The sequence below is a fragment of the Osmerus mordax genome, chromosome 7 (assembly GCF_038355195.1).
Source record: "Osmerus mordax isolate fOsmMor3 chromosome 7, fOsmMor3.pri, whole genome shotgun sequence".
NCBI classification, from domain to species: domain Eukaryota; kingdom Metazoa; phylum Chordata; class Actinopteri; order Osmeriformes; family Osmeridae; genus Osmerus; species Osmerus mordax.
Window position 1 is genome coordinate 8,904,107 of NC_090056.1, and position 22,244 is coordinate 8,926,350.

At 40.7% G+C, this 22,244-nt stretch overlaps 1 protein-coding gene and 1 long non-coding RNA gene across 4 annotated transcripts; both read left to right on the forward strand.

The window, feature by feature from the left end:
• Positions 1–684: 684 nt before the first annotated feature.
• Positions 685–21,908, forward strand: LOC136945391 (zona pellucida sperm-binding protein 3 receptor-like). 3 transcript variants are annotated; one of them, XM_067239166.1, is made up of 18 exons: positions 685–797; positions 1,159–1,294; positions 1,393–1,590; positions 1,705–1,804; positions 1,919–1,992; positions 2,099–2,278; positions 2,793–2,972; positions 16,443–16,640; positions 16,755–16,854; positions 16,969–17,042; positions 17,149–17,328; positions 17,849–18,028; positions 18,518–18,577; positions 19,068–19,145; positions 19,226–19,264; positions 19,507–19,561; positions 19,937–20,007; positions 20,303–21,908. In XM_067239166.1, the coding sequence occupies exons 2-17, from the start codon at positions 1,216–1,218 to the stop codon at positions 19,974–19,976; spliced, it is 1,815 nt and encodes a 604-aa protein (XP_067095267.1). In that variant the 5' UTR covers positions 685–797; positions 1,159–1,215; the 3' UTR covers positions 19,977–20,007; positions 20,303–21,908. The 3 variants fall into 3 exon arrangements, with proteins under 3 accessions (XP_067095267.1, XP_067095268.1, XP_067095269.1); XM_067239167.1 differs by lacking the exon at positions 19,937–20,007; XM_067239168.1 differs by lacking the exon at positions 18,518–18,577.
• On the forward strand, positions 4,571–7,306 carry LOC136945392 (uncharacterized). Its single transcript, XR_010876821.1, has 2 exons — positions 4,571–4,778; positions 5,074–7,306. It is a non-coding gene; the product is annotated as an uncharacterized lncRNA (long non-coding RNA).
• Positions 21,909–22,244: the final 336 nt, after the last annotated feature.

The following is a 22,244-nucleotide window of genomic DNA, read 5'->3' on the forward strand; positions in this document are numbered from 1 at the left end:
GAGTAGATGTTATGTGATCAAACTTTCTTGTTCTGGTCAATAGTCTAGCAGCAGCATTTTGCACCCGCTGTAAAAAAATTTAGGTGGGTAATTGGGAGGCCAGAGAACAACACATACACATGCAATAGTCCAGTCGGGACGTAACATTTACATTTAGTCATTTAGCAGACGCTCTTATCCAGAGCGACTTACAGTAAGTACAGGGACATTCCCCCGAGGCAAGCAGGGTGAAGTGCCTTGCCCAAGGACACAACGTCAGTTGGCATGACCGGGAATCGAACTGGCAACCTTCGGATTACTAGCCCGACTCCCTCACCGCTCAGCCAACTGACTCCCAACAAATGCATGTATTAATTTTTCAGCATCATCCTTTGAGAGAAATTTTCGTATTTTGGCAATATTACGTAGATGGAAAAATGCAGTTCTAGTAATTTGCTTAATATGGTACTCAAACGAAAGGTCTGGGTCCATTGTGACTCCTAGTTGAGTATCATCTGCATAACAGTGAAAATTTACCCCAGAGCTTCTAATTATGTTTCCTAAAGGCAGCATATAGAGTGAAAATAACAGAGGGTCTAGAACTGAACCCTGTGGTACTCTGTATTTTACAGTTAAAACCACGAGAACAAGACGGACTGTCTCTTTAAAGACATACCCCGTTGTACTAACCGTAACACCAGGCTTGAAAGCGACCACCCACAGAAGTATATGATTTCGCTAGCTGGTGGAAGAATATTATTGACTGGGAAGCCAGACAGACAATATCTCGTCGCACATACCGTTGAAATATTAAAAAGGTAAGAACGTATTTAAATTCATATCACAGTTAGCAATGTCTAGCTAGCTTCATAACGTACATACTGTGAGATGCTAGCTAGCTTGCCTGAACTTTCATGTCTGAACTAACAGTGCAGTGCTAGCTGTAGTTTTTATGTAGTCACTTGGTCATGATTTGTGGAAAGAGACATAGAGCTAGCTAACTGTTTAGTTTTTTCAAATGTAAGACGCTTTGACGAGCACCACATCAAGCCTACAATAGCTCCCATCATCAGCCTACTAGTATATAAAAAACAATCTAGATGAATTATTAGCACTGTAGGTATGTATATGAGGAAAAAGTGTATTTTTGGTTGAACTATCCCTTTACACTCCATTCAGGTAACGGTGTGCAGATTGTGTAAAGCCACGGTGCGTCATCGCTGTTAAAGCTAGATAATGCAGTCCATTGATGCACGTCGTTGTTGGTTGTTGGCAAGCGGCCTCTGTCTTGCCTATATGGTTGGCACAGTTCAAGGTTAGTCTTGTTGTTGCCTCTTAAGTTACGAAGTGGTGCGTACTGGTGTTATTGAATCGCTCAGAAAGTGGTGTTATAGCCTGTCTTTCCATTTGCAGCACAAGCATGCAGCAAACCCAAACTCGAACCCGAACACCCCAACACGGTATTGTCACCTGGAGACATTGGAAAGGAAACATTTGAAGATGGATCCAATGTCACGATTCAATGTCACATAGGTTATGCACGTGAGGGAGGGTCTCCGACCATCACATGCACTAACGGGCAGTGGAGTACTCTGAAAATGACTTGTAAAAGTAAATATTTCTTTCACTCTATTTCCACACATATTCTGAAGCAGTGGATAAGTGGCAACAAGTTGATCATGCACACCTGGATGTACTAATGACGTCTGTACTATTTTATTTTAGTAAAGAACTGTGGCAATCCTGGAATAATACCGAATGGGCAGTTTAACATTGATATGGGGACGGAATTTGGTGACACAGCTGTGGCTACATGCAATGCAGGGTTAGTACCATTTCTGGCATATTTTGGATAATGTAGCTACCTTTACTGGTCAACAGTATTTTCATTGTTGTTTCAGAATAAATAATTGTGTGGCCTTTTCTGCCCTTGTGTCAGATACAAACTCATCGGCAGTGCTCAACGGCAATGTAGGGATGGGGGTTGGAGTGGCAGAATACCTACATGTGAAGGTTAGTGGGCAATTGGCAGACAGTGAAAGTAAATGTGCCGCTCACATTGTATACACTCAATCTCTGTCCATATTCCTAAAATGTGTATTTTGTATTCTGCCCTCAGTGTCAAAATGTGGTCCAGCACCTCAAGTTGTGAATGGTAAACCATCGCCGAATGAGGAGTCGTATGACTATGATGCTGTTATTCGTTACAGCTGTAACCCTGGATTCACACTTAAAGGAAGTAAAAACATATTTTGCAAAGGGGATGAAGTATTCGAACCAGCTCCGCCTCAATGTATAAGTAAGTAACTGTCGGATTGTGTTTGCTGACCAGTGACTGATATAAAAGGATAAAATAAACATATACACTACACACACACACACACACACACACACACACACACACACACACACACACACACACACACACACACACACACACACACACACAATAGGGTTTCACAAGTCTGAGACCACATTGGACATTTAATGGGGGACTTGATTATTGAGAAAGCCAAGCATTCTGTGACGTTACAAGAAGCTATTTGGATCTGTGTCAAATCATGCTAGGATAGCATGGGTCATCAGGTTTTGCACAAACTGGTAGAGCCCATGCATGCTGTCATTAAATCAAAATGTGGACATACTAAGATATTCTGAAATGAATGTACACTTTCCCCTTCAAAATGTTAAGAAGATTATCATTTCTAATGCAAAATTGAGGTATCTCGACTAGGGGTCTCAGACATTTGGAACCTACTGTTTATATAAATAAATGTTCTCCAGCTCATAGTTGTCTTCTTTCATGTCTGCAGAGGTGGAGTGTCCTGCACCTGATGTTCCAAATGCCATTGCGATTGATGGAGCTTCCGCTCCCTACGGATACAAATCCTTTCTTACTTATAGGTGCAAAGATGGATTTGTGATGCATGGAGCAGAGCGTATAACATGTGAAATAGAAAGTGAATGGAACCCTCCTATTCCAGAATGCAGAGGTAAGGTTTCTATTCATCTCGTTGTTTGTCATCTGTTGTTTGTCAAGTTGTTTTGGCTGGTTGTTGCCTGTTTCCCTTTGATTCAGGATTTTCAGTCAATTGTAAATTTTTGTAAAAAAAAATCTAACATATGTCTTAAATTCATAAAATAACACACTCCACTTTCCAAATTAAAGACTAAAGTTGCATGACTATTTCACTAAAGTTCAGGTAAAGATGAATTGATGGGTTGAAGATGAGCTGGGTTCTCTGTTTCCTGGAGTAAGCAAACTTAGTGAAGGGAAGCCATTTCTGATCATCTCATGGTCTGGTAATCAGCTCTGTCATGCATGTCTTCTGCTGCCTCTGCATTCTAATCATTATTACAATGCATTCTAGACTGTACCACACACCACAATAAGACTTTATTTTATAATAATAATAAGACTTTATTTATATTGCACATTTCATACAAGAATTGCAGGTCAAGGTGCTTTACATACAATCAATAATACAAGTGATAAAAGTAATAATAAAAATAAATAAAAATACAAGCCGCAGTCTTTGCGGGAATCCAAAACACAAGCCGCAGTCTGCGGTATCTCGAGCCACAGTCTTCGCGGTATCTCGAGCCACAGTCTTCACAGAGATGTCGTTATGCCACTGCATACTTTTATTCTATAAAGAAAACAAAAAACGTAATTATTCATAAGTATGCAGTGGCATACGGACATCTCTGACGTTGATAACAAACCAAACCGTTAAAAAATCGGTTGAAAATTGAGCAGGTTATGGTCATTTAAAAAGTACATGTAGCATCAACACAATGTTATGGGTGAGCGAGTTCACTGTAGCAAGATGGCCGCCATGTGCGGACGTTCTAGACTATATATAAAGACATCTAGTCTTTATATATATCTGTGGTCTAAGCCATGACCTGACCCGGACCAGGCTAGTTTCGAAGCATAAGTTACCATAGTAACTGAGTTCGAACTACGTTGAGCTAGCTTTATGTAACCGAATGAACTAGAAATGAGTCAGACTAACTGACATAAGTCTGGCTTATTCGGTAAACTCGCTTTATGGAACAGGCCTCAGGTCCTGATCCGAAGCCCCCTCCTAGTAAGTTCTGATGAAGCCCATATTTTGATTCCTTTTCAACTCCATCTGAGCAATGCTCTTGTGCTTACCTGTGCTTTTATTTTTCACTCAGACACTGGAGTCATTGTCGGGGCAGTTATTGGCACACTTGGTAAGTTTCTTTTTTTCTTTTTTCCCCCTTAACTTTCTGAATAAAAGATGCCAATAGGTGGGAGTCAGGTGGCTGAGCAGTTAGGGAATCGGGCTAGTAATCAGAAGGTTGCCGGTTCGATTCCCCGCCGTGCAAAATGCCGTTGTGTCCTTGGGCAAGGCACTTCACCCTACTTGCCTCGGGGGAATGTCGCTGTATTTACTGTAAGTCGCTCTGGATAAGAGCGTCTGCTAAATGTAAATGTAATAATAATGGCCGGGTTTCCCAGATTTGTTAAGAAGCTCTTAACGCCAAGAGCTTCTTAGGAGCGTTCTAAGAGCGTTCTTGAGCGCTCCTAAGAAGCTCTTAGTGTGAAGAGCTTCTTAACAAATCTGGGAAACCCGGCCAATAACATTAATGGCTCACTAGCGCTCACTCACATGACAGCTTCTCCTGACTCACTCGCTCTTTTCAACACTGTTCATAAAGACAACTGTCACCATGAGCAGTCACCTTTAATTACAGCTCTCGGGGTTTGTACTCTGGCAATGTGGCCACCAAGTAACAACAGGAAGTTGTAGCACCCTTTGGCCATGGTCAGATGGACTTCAGATGACTGCCAGATCAGTGCAGTCAAAATGAGTAACTGAACCTAGCTTGGATATGCTATTTGAAGTTTTTTCCCAGATGATGAGATCATAAACATTCAACTGAACACAATGCTGATAACCACCTTGTGTGTTCCAAGATTCCTTGTTCCTAGTAATGTATCATGCTACAACCTCCAAAGTCCAACAAATCTAACCTTTGTGTCACAGGTCCACCGGGCATTGAGAGACACCGATTTTTAATCCATGCATCTAATTCATCCATCTTGTTTTCTTTTTACAGTACAAAGCACTGCAGCCCTCCTATTGATTCACTATAGCCTCCTGTGAGCTTCAGGGAGAGAGGTGGCTCCTTCTGCATCAGATCTTGAATGTGTCCCGTCCCCTGGCAGCGACCTCCTCCATGGCTTTGAGACAACAAATCAGAACCCACCACAGCCAGATTGAATAGTTTGGCTCATGACCATGTCATTTGCACAAAATCTGTATGATGTTATGGTTTCAACAAATCTACCATCGTTCGATACACATCTCCATCTCTCACCAGTCAAAAGTTAGTTGATAGAAACAACCATTTCAGTAAACCATAAAAGTGATGTGGATGCAAATGAGGTAACATTCTCACCTTTTTGGCCTGTATAAGTTCCTATCCACCTACTAATGACTCACATCATAGGTGAACTGAAGGAAAAACTTTAATAATTCAAATATAAATATTGTGATTATTTTTCAGTTGACACAGTAGCCATCTGTGTGTAATGTTTCTCATTAATCATTTTTCTCCTAGCTCCCATACAAATATAACAATTTATTTCACGCTTCCAGGCTGCTCTTGTACCGTTGGCTGTCTGACATACAACTCGTATTTGTGCCTGCTGTAAAGTAAGTGAAGGAAATTATATCTCTTACAATTTTAACACGACTAGTTGTGCAGTGTCATCTTGTCTGCAAGATGCATATAATGCAGGGGTCCCCAAACTTTTTTATGCGAGGGCCAGATACTTTTTTCTTTCTTTAATTATAATCAAATCATAATGACCTTTTTTCATATTCATTTCTATTGAAACCAAAACATTTACTTACTTATGTATATTAATTAATTCATCAGTGTAAACTTTGTAAAATGTTATATATATATATTTTTTTTTTTTAAGCCGGTGAGTGCTTACGTTTTTGTGATTCTGAAAGCCAAAAAAAAAAGTAGTGCTGTCAGATAAACGCGTTATTAACGGCGTTAACGCAAACCCATTTTAACGGTGTCAATTTTTTTATCGAGAGATTAACATGCTGTTGCAACAACTACTGACGTTAGAAAAACTACAACACCACACCGGATCTAGCTATACCGGAAACAAAACAACAGGCACGCCGCACACACTTGTTTGGGCTTGCGAGCCGGCTAAAGAGTAGTAGGCCAATAATATTCTGAATGGAAAGTTAACTTTTAAAAAGTTGCCAAATGGTCCCATTGACAATACCAAAGTGATCTGTGTGTTTTGTCATTGTGAACTGAGCTATGATCGCAGCATGTCCAGTCTGAAATACCACTTGAAAACAACATGGCCAAGCACACAGCTAATGCGAATTCTCCGCTCCCTCGTCAAAGCCAGGCGATTGCAATGTTGTTTTCAATAAATAAAAACATTTGCACTAAGCAATCTGATCCACTTTTCCATGTTGATAAGAGCATTAAAATGAGAAAAAATAATGGGACAAAAAGAAATTAAGGGACATTTAGAATATATAAAATTAGCGATTAATCGCGAGTTAACTATGAGTAATGCAATTCAATATTTTAATCGTTTGACAGCACAAAAAAAAAGCTTTAACATAAAGGCCACCCGCTATCCACATGCATAATATCCTCCTTTTCCAATAGTCTTACAAAACGGAAGTTTTAAAGCTGAAAGTGTTGCAGTGGTTCCTTGTTGGCGCAACAGCCTGCACCTTGCATTGTGAGACCTGATATGTTCTATTAAGTTTCCTACAAGGATGCTGGAGTTGGGTGTTCTGGGTCCTTAAATATGCCTTATCCATCAAAGTGCAAACTGTGTATAGTTGTACCATTTCATTTTGTACTTGAGACATTACCACTGGGACACAATGTATCTTTGTGATATTAAATGGAAATGTCATTCTTTCCTGCTCTGAAGAATAGATTTGTGAAATTTAGTTGACTGTGTTAGCAAAACCAGTATTGTGTGGAATGGGGAGGGGGGTGGTGTGGTGGTGATGAAGCTGTAGTGGGATTGCCCATTATGTGCTTCACTCTGTATCTTACTCCCAATTATACAAATAACTTTAAGGAAAAGGCAGAACCCCAAACCACTTTAAATTTGGGATACATCCTGGATCTTTTTTTGTTACTTAAACATAATCAGTTATTTTGGAGTATTGCATTGTAGTGGCCTCAAAGGCTGGTGCTTAATCACTTGAGAGTTTGAACAGCTTTAGACTTGTGCATTTATTTTGTGGTTGTTCAAGTAAACCAATCAATAAAATTGAAATAATGTAAAGTAACATGTTGCTGTTTTTTTTACTTAATGACTAAACATAACTTGAACAGCTGTCTCTCATACAACAACCAGATCTTACCAGGTGCCCTGTTGTGGTTATCAGTCCTTCTGAGGTCCAGAAGAAGTTGTCCTTCACTGTAACCGATTTCAAATGGTGCTAGAAACACAAGACTCTGAACACTAAAAGAAATCGGTCAACCTTGGAGAAAGGACAAAGAGCTTAGGTTTGAGCTGGTAGGCTTGTGGCTAAGACATCCGCCCTGACCTGAAAGTCTGTTCGGCCAGCGAGGAGAAGGTGTTTTCTCAGGAGATGATCTCTGGATCTGTGGCTGGTGTTCCCAGGAAGGAGTAGTGACCTGCTGATAGTGGTCAGGGAGGTCCAGGAGGAACTTCCCACCCCAAGAACACTGATTTCAAATGGTGCTAGATAGATGACAGCATTCTAAGCCACCATCTGAAACCAGCTTCCAAGGGGAGTATTGCCCAGGGTTAGCTTGATCCTCAGAAACAGCACAGACTTTGGATATGGAGGGAGGGGGGGTTCAAATGAGACAGCAGGGTTAGTTTTCATATTGACAAAACAAACATTGGTATGTGTCTGTAATCTCTCATGTTATGTACACCAAGAATCATGCCTCGATTGAGAAATACAACCATAGTCATTTCTCAACCATCCAATGACAGAGTTCATCCCATGCCATTTAAATGTGATAAGACCATTCCTTTGTGGTGTTGTCATGACAACCTACTACAACCCAACCTGCCCTACAACCCACTGTAACTTTGTACCCTGGGTGTGTATGGAACAGTAGTCCCCTGGGCCTGCCGTAAGTCTGAAAGAAAATATCTTAACAATCAATTCATGTATAAGACAGAGTTGTCCCTGGAACAGTCAGACTTCTGTCCACAGAAAGCTCTGTGATTCATAGCATGCGACATGTTTACAACAGTGGAAAAAATGCATCATAATGTCAAGTTCCAAATTCTAACACCCACTGGTAATGATTCACTTCCTGGTGGAATAGCTCACCATAAGACCTCAACGTTCCTACCTCAGCTCTGATTACACAAGACAGCACACGGGATTGTCAGTGGCAATGGGATAACTAACTTGGGGATAGTCCAGGACTTGCTATTTCAGTTGAAACCAGTCTCCTTTACATGACCGGTTCTTTTCCTTGATACCTGATATGAATAAGCATATCTGTTGAGACGATCCTTCTACCACATGCCCACTCTGTTCATTTCTAAATGGCTCAAATGAAGAGAACCTGTCTGACTACTTGTCTTCCCTGATGTTGGTCCAGTAGTGTGGCTATCCACTGCTCTGAAAACCAAAGAAATGGCACTTTCAATCCGGCAAGGAGCGCGATGGCACAGTAACTCTGTGAGGGTGTGGCACGGACAGATAATAGCCAACTCACTGTCTGTGAACTCATGCCAAATGCTTGGGTCAAGTGCATTATTGTCAATGGTATTTTTCCCTAAACCCCCTATTTTAATCTAATCATCTCTCTTTGACTACAGCAACAAACACTCCTGTGTGTCAAAAACTCTGGCCAGCATATCCTCATCCTACTCCTACCTTTTTCAAATGCATGTTTACATTAATTAGGAAAATGAAAGTACAAAGAAGCCCTTAGAAGTCTTATCAGAGTTCCAGACAGGACAGACTCAGTCATGTTCTCAGGAAGGGCATGGAGGGAGTGTTGGTGTGTGGGGAGGGGTTCACGTTCTGGTGATGTGTCTGGTTCCTTCCTTAGCTCCCTAGCAGCTTATCTCTATGGTTGTGTGTTACCTGCTTGCCATGGACCTGTTGTGCAATGTTTATTAAAGATTTAAAGGGACAGGGCCACATATCTAACCCTGACCGACATTAACTTGAACATAGAAACACAGTTTGGTTATTCACAAAGATATTACCTAAGATTATTGATCAGTCAAAAGTTACACTCACTATACACAAATGAAACTTGAACAAGCTTCAAAAGAGCTGTCAAGTATTTGGTCTACATGAAGAATATGTCTATGCCAGACTATATTTCTAAGAGCTACATAAGAACAGATAGCAAGTAACTTAGCATGGGCCTCTACAAAGTGTAACTAATCATCAGGCTATATGTTGTGTGTACAGCCACTAACAGTGGCAGTCTAATGGTCTCCTGCGGATAACCCATTCATAAGAAATGACCACTTGTGGCGTGATACCGACTGACAGCTCCAACCTTTAGCCCAGTCCTGAGGACAGGTATCTGTGCTGTGTGTGCCTGTGCATGAGATAGAGAGATGAGTGTGTGTTTGTGAGACAGTGAGAAGGAAAGAAAGAAAGTGATAAAAAAGTGGGTGTGGTGGAAAAACAGAGCTAGAGATAAATGTGTGTGCTACAGAGAGAGATCCAGGTAGTGTTTGTGTCTGTGAGAGATAGAGAGCGGCTACAGAGAGAGATCCAGGTTGTGTTTGTGTGTCTGTGAGAGAGAGAGCGGCTACAGAGAGAGATCCAGGTAGTGTTTGTGTCTGTGAGAGAGTGTTTGTGTCTGTGAGAGAGAGAGAGCGGCTACAGAGAGAGATCCAGGTAGTGTTTGTGTGTCTGTGAGAGAGAGAGCGGCTACAGAGAGAGATCCAGGTAGTGTTTGTGTGTATGTGAGAGAGAGAGCGGCGCAGTGGCAGCTGCAGTGCAGCCCATCAGCAGACACAGAGGTTCTGCCATTGTCTCAGAACGTTCCGGACAAGCCCCGTCCCTACGCCAGACAGTCAACCTTCACCGTCCCAGAGGTGCATCGGAGGACAGAGAGACCTGTCGAAAAGAAGTCAGTGCTTAGGCAGTACCATCAAAGGAAGCAGAGATGCATCCCGGAATCATCCAGCATGGAGACATTTGGGTCATGAGAGTAATATAGCTACACACCCACACACACACACAAGCAAAGACATGTAAACTAACATGCACACAGACACATACATGCATATGTGTTGTTACTGTTGGTAAATACCACTTGAAAACAACATGGCCAAGCACACAGCTAATGCGAATTCTCCGCTCCCTCGTCAAAGCCAGGCGATTGCAATGTTGTTTTCAATAAATAAAAACATTTGCACTAAGCAATCTGATCCACTTTTCCATGTTGATAAGAGCATTAAAATGAGAAAAAATAATGGGACAAAAAGAAATTAAGGGACATTTAGAATAGATAAAATTAGCGATTAATCGCGAGTTAACTATGAGTAATGCAATTCAATATTTTAATCGTTTGACAGCACAAAAAAAAAGCTTTAACATAAAGGCCACCCGCTATCCACATGCATAATATCCTCCTTTTCCAATAGTCTTACAAAACGGAAGTTTTAAAGCTGAAAGTGTTGCAGTGGTTCCTTGTTGGCGCAACAGCCTGCACCTTGCATTGTGAGACCTGATATGTTCTATTAAGTTTCCTACAAGGATGCTGGAGTTGGGTGTTCTGGGTCCTTAAATATGCCTTATCCATCAAAGTGCAAACTGTGTATAGTTGTACCATTTCATTTTGTACTTGAGACATTGTGTCCCAGTGGTAATGTATCTTTGTGTTATTAAATTGAAAGGCCATTCTTTCCTGCTCTGATGAATAGATTTGTGAAATGTAGTTGACTTTGTGTTAGCAAAACCAATATTGTGTGGAATGTGGAGGGGGGGGGGTGGTGTGTGTGGTGATGATGAAGCTGTAGTTGGATCGCCTTATTTCAACTGAGAAAAGAGACAGGCAGGGGTGCATGGAGAGGGTTAGAGCGAGGCACAATAAATGTTACACACAACGTAGCATTCATAAATAAAATTACACTGTTGCAGAAAGGTATTCCATCAGTGTGATAGGGGAGAAACTATACTATAAAATACAATTGTTTGTCTGATATGCGTTTGGTGTGGTTGGAGCTCTCTATATAACGTCTAATGTGAGACTGTAGCTAGTACTGTGAGCTGCTAGCTAGCTTGCATGAACTTTCATGTCTGAACTAAATAAAGCCTCACCCCCGGGCTATCTGTGACTGGGTCCTAGAGCCGCCTGAGTGTCTGTCACTTCCTTTGGTCCTCTAGGCACCCTACTATATCACAATGACCTTATGTTTTGGTATGTTTCATATATCTCTCTCTCAAATCTTTGTCCTGTGCCTCTCTGTCACTTCCTTTGGTCCTCTAGGCACTCTACTATATCACAATTACCTTATGTTTTGGTATGTTTCATCTCTCTCGCCTCTCTCTCTCTCTACTAGTGTATCTGTATGTGGTTCCAACACCAAACCCACAACACCAAGAGAAATAAGAAATTCATCCAGTTTTTTCTTGGTAGTTTATTGTGGCTGAAGATCAACAGGGATTATGAAGACCATGTTGGTACCTATCCTCCTTCTAGCTGTTTTAGGTTAAGGAGGAGTCTATGACTGTTCGGACTAAAAAACACTACTACACCTTTGTCTAAGATCCTGGTTTCTGAGGGAGACTATTTGCCATTCAGGAATAAACCAGACAGGCTCAGAGTAGAGGTAATTTCCAAATGTACAAATGGGCTCCTTGCTTTTCAATAAATATTGTTGGAAATCTTGTTTGTTGTCAGTCTAATAACCCATGAATGTGGTGTGCGTACAGTAAACTGTGAAATCATTGGGCATTGTCATAGAATCTGTATCTGTCATGGTATTCAGTAAAGCCTAGTTTGTTCCCAAAGATGAAGAACTCAGTTTGGCCAACTGAGGGCAGCATAGTCCTAAAATAAAGTTAAAAAAAAGCAAAAAAGTTTCAAATGCAAATATATCATGCTCTGTATGTGGGGATCTCTATGTCAAAACCCTTTATTTTCATAAAGACCAAAATATAATGGTTCTGTCTAACAATTAGTTTGAAAGCTTGAACTCTCCTTTTAAAGGAATAAGAGATTAAAAAGGGAAACCTAAATTTCAGATGTGACGATAAAAACATTTTGAATTGCTATTCGTTTTGGACCCCACCCGAGGATCAACATAGGAGTGATACAACCTAGATCCCACCCGGGAAATTACTCAGAGGCATAAAGTACACATCAACCCTAATTACAATGGAGTACCACGCCACAGAGGAAGTAGAAACTAAAGACGTTTTTTCTAAGGAAATCCTACCCTAACCAGAAATGTGAGTCACTTTTAAAAGGATAGTTCCCTCAGTAGTATGCTGACCTTGACCGTGGCTGTTTACCCTTAGAGTTTTAGGACAGGTTATTAAATGTAAATTATCCATAAGTAGATTAATCCACTATTTCAGAAACTACTGTTAGGTAAGTAAAGTTGGGGTGTTAGTATGTTAGCCAACAAATAATCCAAATGGATGCATATTATTTATTGGGCAGGATACTTAGTCCATAGTGAAGAGAAGCCTACTCTTTTATTGCTTCCTAAATGACCATATAAATGCAAATACAGTAGGCCCTATCCCATTCCAAACTTTGTGAAATCTAATCTGTATCTTAAATAAATATTTCAGCTGCAATATTGGTGGAAATGTACTGTTCACCATCAAAATGTACCACAGATGTGAACATTATTCCCATGTTCTGGCTCTTTACTTACTGCAGAGCACTTCCAAATACTGATGATACATTATTGGTCTAATGGTATGTTGTGTGGAGTTATTTTCCTGTCAGTCACACATCTTATTAACCCTCGTGCTGCCTTCGGGTCACATGACCCAAAGGTTCATAACGAACCATTGTTGTGTTTACCCAATTTTACCCAATACAAAAACAAATAAAAATAATTTTCTTTTAACCTTCGCAATGTGGGGGGTCTGAGACAGCCCAACGGTTAAAAGAAAATGCTTCACTTTGTTTTTGTATGCGGTAAAGTTGTCGCAATACGACGGTGGGTCACAATGACTGATGGGTCAGAATGACCCGAAGATAACACAAGGGTTAAATCAAATCAAATGTATTTGTATAGCCCTTTTTACACGCAAGCATGTCACAGAGGGCTTCACATACGCCCATAGAACTGCCCCTCAACCAACCTAAACCCTCAAGGAAGACAAGGAAAAACTCCCAGAAAAACTCTCAACAGGAGAAAAAATGGAAGAAACCTTGGGAGGAGCAATTCAGAGAGGGATCCCCTCCTCCAGAGACGGTTGGTGAGAGAGAGGAGCAGAACACAGGCTAAACATAGTCATACAGTGTCGATGGGTTTTGAAACACCAAAATCCATTGTTCAACTTTATAGATGTAGGACAGGACCGGGACACTCGCGACCAGGTCCAGCGTTGGCCGACCGACGACCAGGCAGGTGCTGACAACTCAAACCCCCCACACCACAAGGGATGTGTGTGGGGGGGACAGAGAGAGGAGAGCAGGGATTAGAGAATGCCAGGAGCAGCTAACAGTTACAGCCATAATAGAATGAGATCCCAACCGGTCAAGTGTGGACTGGTGCAGCAATTTAACAGAGCAAAAAAGGGGTATTTGATGCAGCCCCACACACCAAGACAGCGACAGCCCCCCTCGGTTGGAACATGAAATCTGTTCCAGGGGAAGAGAACTCTAAAATAAGTTATACTTATAGAATAAGGATGGAAACAACCCGTCCTCCGTTGCCTCCAACTAGTAACATACTTACCTTTAACAGTCGTAGACTTGACTAAACAATAACGTTTTTAACCTAATTTTAAATGTCGAAACAGTATCAGACTCCTTAATTGAGACAGGTAATTTGTTCCAGAGAAGAGGTGCTCTATATGAGAACGCCCTACCTCCAGCTGTTTTTTTCTTAATTTTGGGAACCACCAGATAGCCGGCATCTTGAGATCTAAGTGTCCTTGCGGGGCAATAGGGTGCAAGGAGACCGGAGAGGTACAGTGGTGCCAATCCATGCAGAGATTTGTAGGTTAGTAGTAGAACTTTGAAGTCAGCTCTGGCTTGGATAGGGAGCCAGTGTAGAGAGACAAGAGTAGATGTTATGCGATCAAACTTTCTTGTTCTGGTCAATAGTCTAGCAGCAGCATTTTGCACCCGCTGTAAAAAAATGTAGGTGGGTAATTGGGAGGCCAGAGAACAACACATACACATGCAACACATGCAATAGTCCAATCGGGACGTAACAAATGCATGTATTAATTTTTCAGCATCATCCTTTGAGAGAAATTTTCGTATTTTGGCAATATTACGTAGATGGAAAAATGCAGTTCTATTAATTTGCTTAACCCTTGTGCTGCCTTCGGGTCACATGACCCAAAGGTTCACAACGAACCATCGTTGTGTTTACCCAATTTTACCCAATACAAATCTAAATTTGTTTAATTTTCTTTTAACCTTCGCGATGTGGGGGGTCTGAGACAGCCCGATGGTTAAAAGAAAATGCTTCACTTTGTTTTTGTATGCAGTAAAGTTGTCGCAATACGACGGTGGGTCACAATGACTGATGGGTCAGAATGACCCGAAGATAACACAAGGGTTAATATGGTACTCAAACGAAAGGTCTGGGTCCATTGTGACTCCTAAATTTTTCTAGGTCTAAAGGTCAGATTGGAAAGATTATTTCTATATTTTTTAGGACCGAAAATTTGAACCTCGGTTTTATCCGAATTTAGAAGAAGGAAATTTGCAGTCATCCAAGCTCTCAATCTAGAAACACATTTTTCCATAGCATGTGGAAATTCTCCAGACTTTATAGACATATATAGTTGAGTATCATCTGCATAACAGTGAAAATGTATCCCAGAGCTTCTAATTATGTTTCCTAAAGGCAGCATATACATTTACATTTAGTCATTTAACAGACGCTCTTATCCAGAGCGACTTACAGTAAGTACAGGGACATTCCCCCGAGGCAAGTAGGGTGAAGTGTCTTGCCCAAGGACACAGCGTCAGTTGACATGACCGGGAATCGAACTGGCAACCTTCGGATTACTAGCCCGATTCCCTCACCGCTCAGCCACCTGACTCCCTATATAGACTGAAAATAACAGAGGGCTAGAACTGAACACTGTGGTACTCCGTATTTTACAGTTAAAACCACGAGTGTGAAATGTAAGTATCAAATAGACTTTTAAAGTTAAAACTTAATTTATTTACGATTAGGCACGAACAAGACGGACTGTCTCTTTAAAGACACACCCGTTGTACTAACCGGAACACCAGGCTTGAAAGCGACCACCCACAGAAGTATATGATTTCGCTAGCTGGTGGAAGAATATTATTGACTGGGAAGCCAGACAGACAATATCTCGTCGCACATACCGTTGAAATATTAAGAAGGTAAGAACGTATTTAAATTCATATCACAGTTAGCAATGGCTAGCTAGCTTCATAACGTAACGCTATGATGTGAGACTGCAGCTAGTACTGTGAGATGCTAGCTAGCTTGCTTGAACTTTCATGTCTGAACTAACAGTCCAGTGCTAGCTGTAGTTTGTGTCGTCGCTAGCTTCAGCCTGTTTTACGAACAATTTGCTGTATTGTTAGAGCTAGCTACGTACTACAATATTAATTTGCTGGTTAGCTAGCCTAGCCGTTAAGACAGTTCAATTGCCAAATTACCAGTACTGTACTTGAACAGAACGTCAGTTTTTAGTCTCTATAGTTTAGCTAGCTGGGTAGAGCTACTAGCTACTGTACTGTATATTCTTATTGCCGTAGAACTAGTGCTAGTCTAATTCCTACATAATAATGCTCCTAACAAGGTCTCTGGATTATGTAGTCACTTGGTCATGATTTGTGGAAAGAGACATAGAGCTAGCTAACTGTTTAGTTTTTTCAAATGTAAGACGCTTTGACGAGCACCACATCAAGCCTACAATAGCTCCCATCATCAGCCTACTAGTATATACAAACAATCTAGATGAATTATTAGCACTGTAGGTATGTATATGAGGAAAAAGTTTATTTTTGGTTGAACTATCCCTTTACACTCCATTCAGGAAACGGTGTGCGGATTGTGTAAAGCCACGGTGCGTCATCGCTGTTAAAGCTAGATAATGCAGTCCATTGATTCACGTCGTTGTTGGTTGTTGGCAAGCGGCCTCTGTCTTGCCTATATGGTTGGCACAGTTCAAGGTTAGTCTTGTTGTTGCCTCTTAAGTTACGAAGTGGTGCGTACTGGTGTTATTGAATCGCTCAGAAAGTGGTGTTATAGCCTGTCTTTCCATTTGCAGCACAAGCATGCAGCAAACCCAAACTCGAACCCGAACACCCCAACACGGTATTGTCACCTGGAGACATTGGAAAGGAAACATTTGAAGATGGATCCAATGTCACGATTCAATGTCACATAGGTTATGCACGTGAGGGAGGGTCTCCGACCATCACATGCACTAACGGGCAGTGGAGTACTCTGAAAATGACTTGTAAAAGTAAATATTTCTTTCAGTCTATTTCCACACATATTCTGAAGCGGTGGATAAGTGGCAACAAGTTGATCATGCACACCTGGATGTACTAATGACGTCTGTACTATTTTATTTTAGTAAAGAACTGTGGCAATCCTGGAATAATACGGAATGGCCAGTTTAACATTGATATGGGGACGGAATTTGGTGACACAGCTGTGGCTACATGCAACGTAGGGTTAGTACCATTTCTGGCATATTTTGGATAATGTAGCTACCTTTACTGGTCAACAGTATTTTCATTGTTGTTTCAGAATAAATAATTGTGTGGCCTTTTCTGCCCTTTTGTCAGATACAAACTCATCGGCAGTGATCGACGGCAATGTATGGATGGTGGTTGGAATGGCAGAATACCTACATGTGAAGGTTAGTGGGCAATTGGCAGACAGTGAAAGTAAATGTGCCGCTCACATTGTATACACTCAATCTCTGTCCATATTCCTAAAATGTGTATTTTGTATTCTGCCCTCAGTGTCAAAATGTGGTCCAGCACCTCAAGTTGTGAATGGTAAACCATCGTCGAATGAGGAGTCGTATGACTATGATGCTGTTATTCGTTACAGCTGTAACCCTGGATTCACACTTAAAGGAAGTAAAAACATATTTTGCAAAGGGGATGAAGTATTCGAACCAGCTCCGCCTCAATGTATAAGTAAGTAACTGTCGGATTGTGTTTGCTGACCAGTGACTGATATAAAAGGATAAAATAAACATATACGCTACACACACACACACACACACACACACACACACACACACACACACACACACACACACACACACACACACACACACACACACACACACAATAGGGTTTCACAAGTCTGAGACCACATTGGACATTTAATGGGGGACTTGATTATTGAGAAAGCCAAGCATTCTGTGACGTTACAAGAAGCTATTTGGATCTGTGTCAAATCATGCTAGGATAGCATGGGTCATCAGGTTTTGCACAAACTGGTAGAGCCCATGCATGCTGTCATTAAATCAAAATGTGGACATACTAAGATATTCTGAAATGAATGTACACTTTCCCCTTCAAAATGTTAAGAAGATTATCATTTCTAATGCAAAATTGAGGTATCTCGACTAGGGGTCTCAGACATTTGGAACCTACTGTTTATATAAATAAATGTTCTCCAGCTCATAGTTGTCTTCTTTCATGTCTGCAGAGGTGGAGTGTCCTGCACCTGACGTTCCAAATGCCATTGTGATTGATGGAGCTTCCGCTCCCTACGGATACAAATCCTTTCTTACTTATAGGTGCAAAGCTGGATTTATGCTGCATGGAGCAGACAGTATAACATGTGAAATAGAAAGTGAATGGAACCTTCCTATTCCAGAATGCAGAGGTAAGGTTTCTATTCATCTCGTTGTTTTGGCTGGTTGTTGCCTGTTTCCCTTTGATTCAGGATTTTCTGTAAATTGTCCCTTTTTTAAAATAAATTACTAACATATGTCTTAAATTAATAAAATAACACACTCCACTTTCCAAATTAAAGACTAAAGTTGCATGACTATATCACTGAAGTTCAGGTAAAGATGAATTGATGGGTTGAAGATGAGCTGGGTTCTCTGTTTCCTGGAGTAAGCAAACTTAGTGAAGGGAAGCCATTTCTGATCATCTCATGGTCTGGTAATCAGCTCATCTGTCATGCATTTCTTCTGCTGCCTCTGCATTCTTACAATGCATTCTAGACTATACCACACACCACAGTGGCTGACCGAGGTTTTTTTAGTTAAGGAATATCAAAGCTATAAATGACATTACTTAAAATATTGGGAAGACAGCAGGAGAGTTGCTAAAGACAGTGCCATAATTCTTTCCCCTACTTTTGTAGCCCTTCCAACCACAACCAAAGCCAGTCCTACTCCTACTACCAAGAAACCCACAGAGAAAGGTAGAGTCCCTATTAAAACTTAGAGTAAAAGTACAAATGTACCCCACACGTCAGTGAAGCTAACTTTGGGTGTGACTGGCTTTTAACTGTCATGTCTTTTCCCTGACATAAAACCAATTTAGACATTGTACAGCTTTAGAGCAAAATATTTTATAGTACCATTGTTTTGTGAATTTCAGTTCCATTATCACGTCACACAAAGTGATGGTCAGACATTTAATCATTTACCATTTCCTTGAAATCTAAAAAGGATAATTTGGGGGGAAGGGAATGTTGTCTTTCATTGTGCGATACAGGTGATTTGTAAAGAATCTATATTATGTTGTGATAAGACCGATTGACCTACTTCTGGGCTTTTTAAATCCTTGCTTTGGCAGTGTTCCCTTTTCATCAAATGTTATTGTGGAATTATATTCACCCTGCCACTTCCATCTTACACTGCTGTTTGTTTTTCTGACCTGCTTCTTTACATCTCTCCTTCCTGCTGCAGTTCCTGTTCCCGGTCCCAAGCCCACTGGTGGTACTGGTGGTACTGATGGTACTGATGATCATCATAATACTCATTACAGTAAGTTCTGATCAAGCCCATATATTGATTCCATCTGAGCAATGCTCTTGTGCTTACCTGTGCTTTTATTTTTCACTCAGACACTGGAGCCATTGTGGGGGGGGTTATTGGCACACTTGGTAAGTTTCTTTTTCCTTAACTGTCTGAATAAAAGATGCTTCTGCGATTTAATGGTTTATTATTTTTAATTGCCAAAACACTGTCGTAGTCTTATTGGGATAATATTGGAATTTGGAAAATCAGGAACATTAAGTAAATGTTTGGAAATGTATGCAAAAAATAGCTTGTTATTATTATTAATAATAACAACAACAACAACATTAATGGCTCACTATGTTGAACGTGTCCCTTCCCATTCAAGCTGTATGTCTAGTTGCAGTTGGCGTTGCGGTTCATCTTCATAAAAAAAAAAAGCGGTAAGATACAATATCCATTCTGTGAATAATCAACTAATCTTACTTTCAGTCAGAGCTCCTCCGTTGCTTCTGTGTATGCATCTCCTTCGCTCTTTCTCTTTGGGATGCTGGTTTCTGCTGAAGGCCGCTTGCTGTATATTTTAGAGATCTTTCTTTTGCAGAGTTAAGTTCTCTAATATTATTATTCACACAATAACAAACAAGATTGATCCAATTGAACCGAATTGCATGTTGCTTAAATGCCATCTTGCTAATAGTCCTGAACTCTTGAGTGGTGGTTTCGACCATGTTGAGTTGTGGACAGTCCCAAACCCTCTTTTCAGCACTGTTCATATAAAAACAACTGTCACCATGATCAGTCACCTTTAATTACAGCTCTCGGGGTGGGTACTCTGGCAATGTGGCCACCAAGTAACAACAGGAAGTTGTAGCACCCTTTGGCCATGGTAAGATGGACTTCAGATGACTGCCAGATCAGTGCAGTCAAAATGAGTAACTGAATCTAGCTTGGATATGCTATTTGAAGTTTTTTTCCAGATGATGAGATCATAAACATTCAACTGAACACAATGCTGATAACCACCTTGTGTGTTCCAAGATTCCTTGTTCCTAGTAATGTATCATGCTACAACCTCCAAAGTCCAACAAATCTAACCTTTGTGTCACAGGTCCACCGGGCATTGAGAGACACCGATCTTTAATCCATGCATCTAATTCATCCATCTTGTTTTATTTTTACAGTACAAAGCACTGCAGCCCTCCTATTGATTCACTATAGCCTCCTGTGAGCTTCAGGGAGAGAGGTGGCTCCTTCTGCATCAGATCTTGAATGTGTCCCGTCCCCTGGCAGCGACCTCCTCCATGGCTTTGAGACAACAAATCAGAACCCACCACAGCCAGATTGAATAGTTTGGCTCATGACCATGTCATTTGCACAAAATCTGTATGATGTTATGGTTTCCACAAATCTACCATCGTTCGATACACAGCTCCATCTCTCACCAGTCAAAAGTTAGTTGATAGAAACAACCATTTCAGTAAACCATAAAAGTGATGTGGATGCAAATGAGGTAACATTGTCACCTTTTTGGCCTGTATAAGTTCCTATCCACCCACTAATGACTCACATCATAGGTGAACTGAAGGAAAAACTTATGGGGGGGAAGAATATTGTGATTATTTTTAAGTTGACACAGTAGCCGTCTGTGTGTAATGTTTCTTATGAAGTCACAATCAGTTTTCTCCTAGCTCCCATATAAATAGAACAATTTATTTCACGCTTCCAGGCTACTCTTGTACAGCTGGCTGTCTGACATACAACTAGTATATGTGCCTGCTGTAAAGTAAGTAAAGGAAAATATATCTCTTACTATTTTTACACAACTAGTTGTGCAGTGTCATCTTGTCTGCAAGATGCATGTAATGTAAAGAAAATAGTTGTCAAAATTGTTTGTATGTCTTGCCACAGTGTAATTTAAATACATACATTACATAGATTGTCCTTGCACTTTAAGGGGTAAAGCACTTATCTGCTTGAAGTTTGTTATTCTGGGCACCTTACATATTGTTTGTGCATTGATCTAATTTAAAACATTTGTATTTAATTGAGTGCTTATGTTTTTGTGATGCAAAAAGCAACAAATAAATCTTTAACATAAAGGTCACCCGCTATCCACATGCATAATATCCTCCTTTTCCAATAGTCTTACAAAACGGAAGTTTTAAAGCTGAAAGTGTTGCAGTGGTTCCTTGTTGGCGCAACAGCCTGCACCTTGCATTGTGAGACCTGATATGTTCTATTAAGCTTCCTACAAGGATGCTGGAGTTGGGTGTTCTGGGTCCTTAAATATGCTTTATCCATCAAAGTGCAAACTGTGTATAGTTGTACCATTTCATTTTGTACTTGAGACATTACCACTGGGACACAATGTATCTTTGTGATATTAAATGGAAATGTCATTCTTTCCTGCTCTGAAGAATAGATTTGTGAAATTTAGTTGACTGTGTTAGCAAAACCAGTATTGTGTGGAATGGGGAGGGGGGTGGTGTGGTGGTGATGAAGCTGTAGTGGGATTGCCCATTATGTGCTTCACTCTGTATCTTACTCCCAATTATACAAATAACTTTAAGGAAAAGGCAGAACCCCAAACCACTTTAAATTTGGGATACATCCTGGATAATTCATCTTTTTTTGTTACTTAAACATAATCAGTTATTTTGGAGTATTGCATTGTAGTGGCCTCAAAGGCTGGTGCTTAATCACTTGAGAGTTTGAACAGCTTTAGACTTGTGCATTTATTTTGTGGTTGTTCAAGTAAACCAATCAATAAAATTGAAATAATGTAAAGTAACATGTTGCTGTTTTTTTCACTTAATGACTAAACATAACTTGAACAGCTGTCTCTCATACAACAACCAGATCTTACCAGGTGCCCTGTTGTGGTTATCAGTCCTTCTGAGGTCCAGAAGAAGTTGTCCTTCACTGTAACCGATTTCAAATGGTGCTAGAAACACAAGACTCTGAACACTAAAAGAAATCGGTCAACCTTGGAGAAAGGACAAAGAGCTTAGGTTTGAGCTGGTAGGCTTGTGGCTAAGACATCCGCCCTGACCTGAAAGTCTGTTCGGCCAGCGAGGAGAAGGTGTTTTCTCAGGAGATGATCTCTGGATCTGTGGCTGGTGT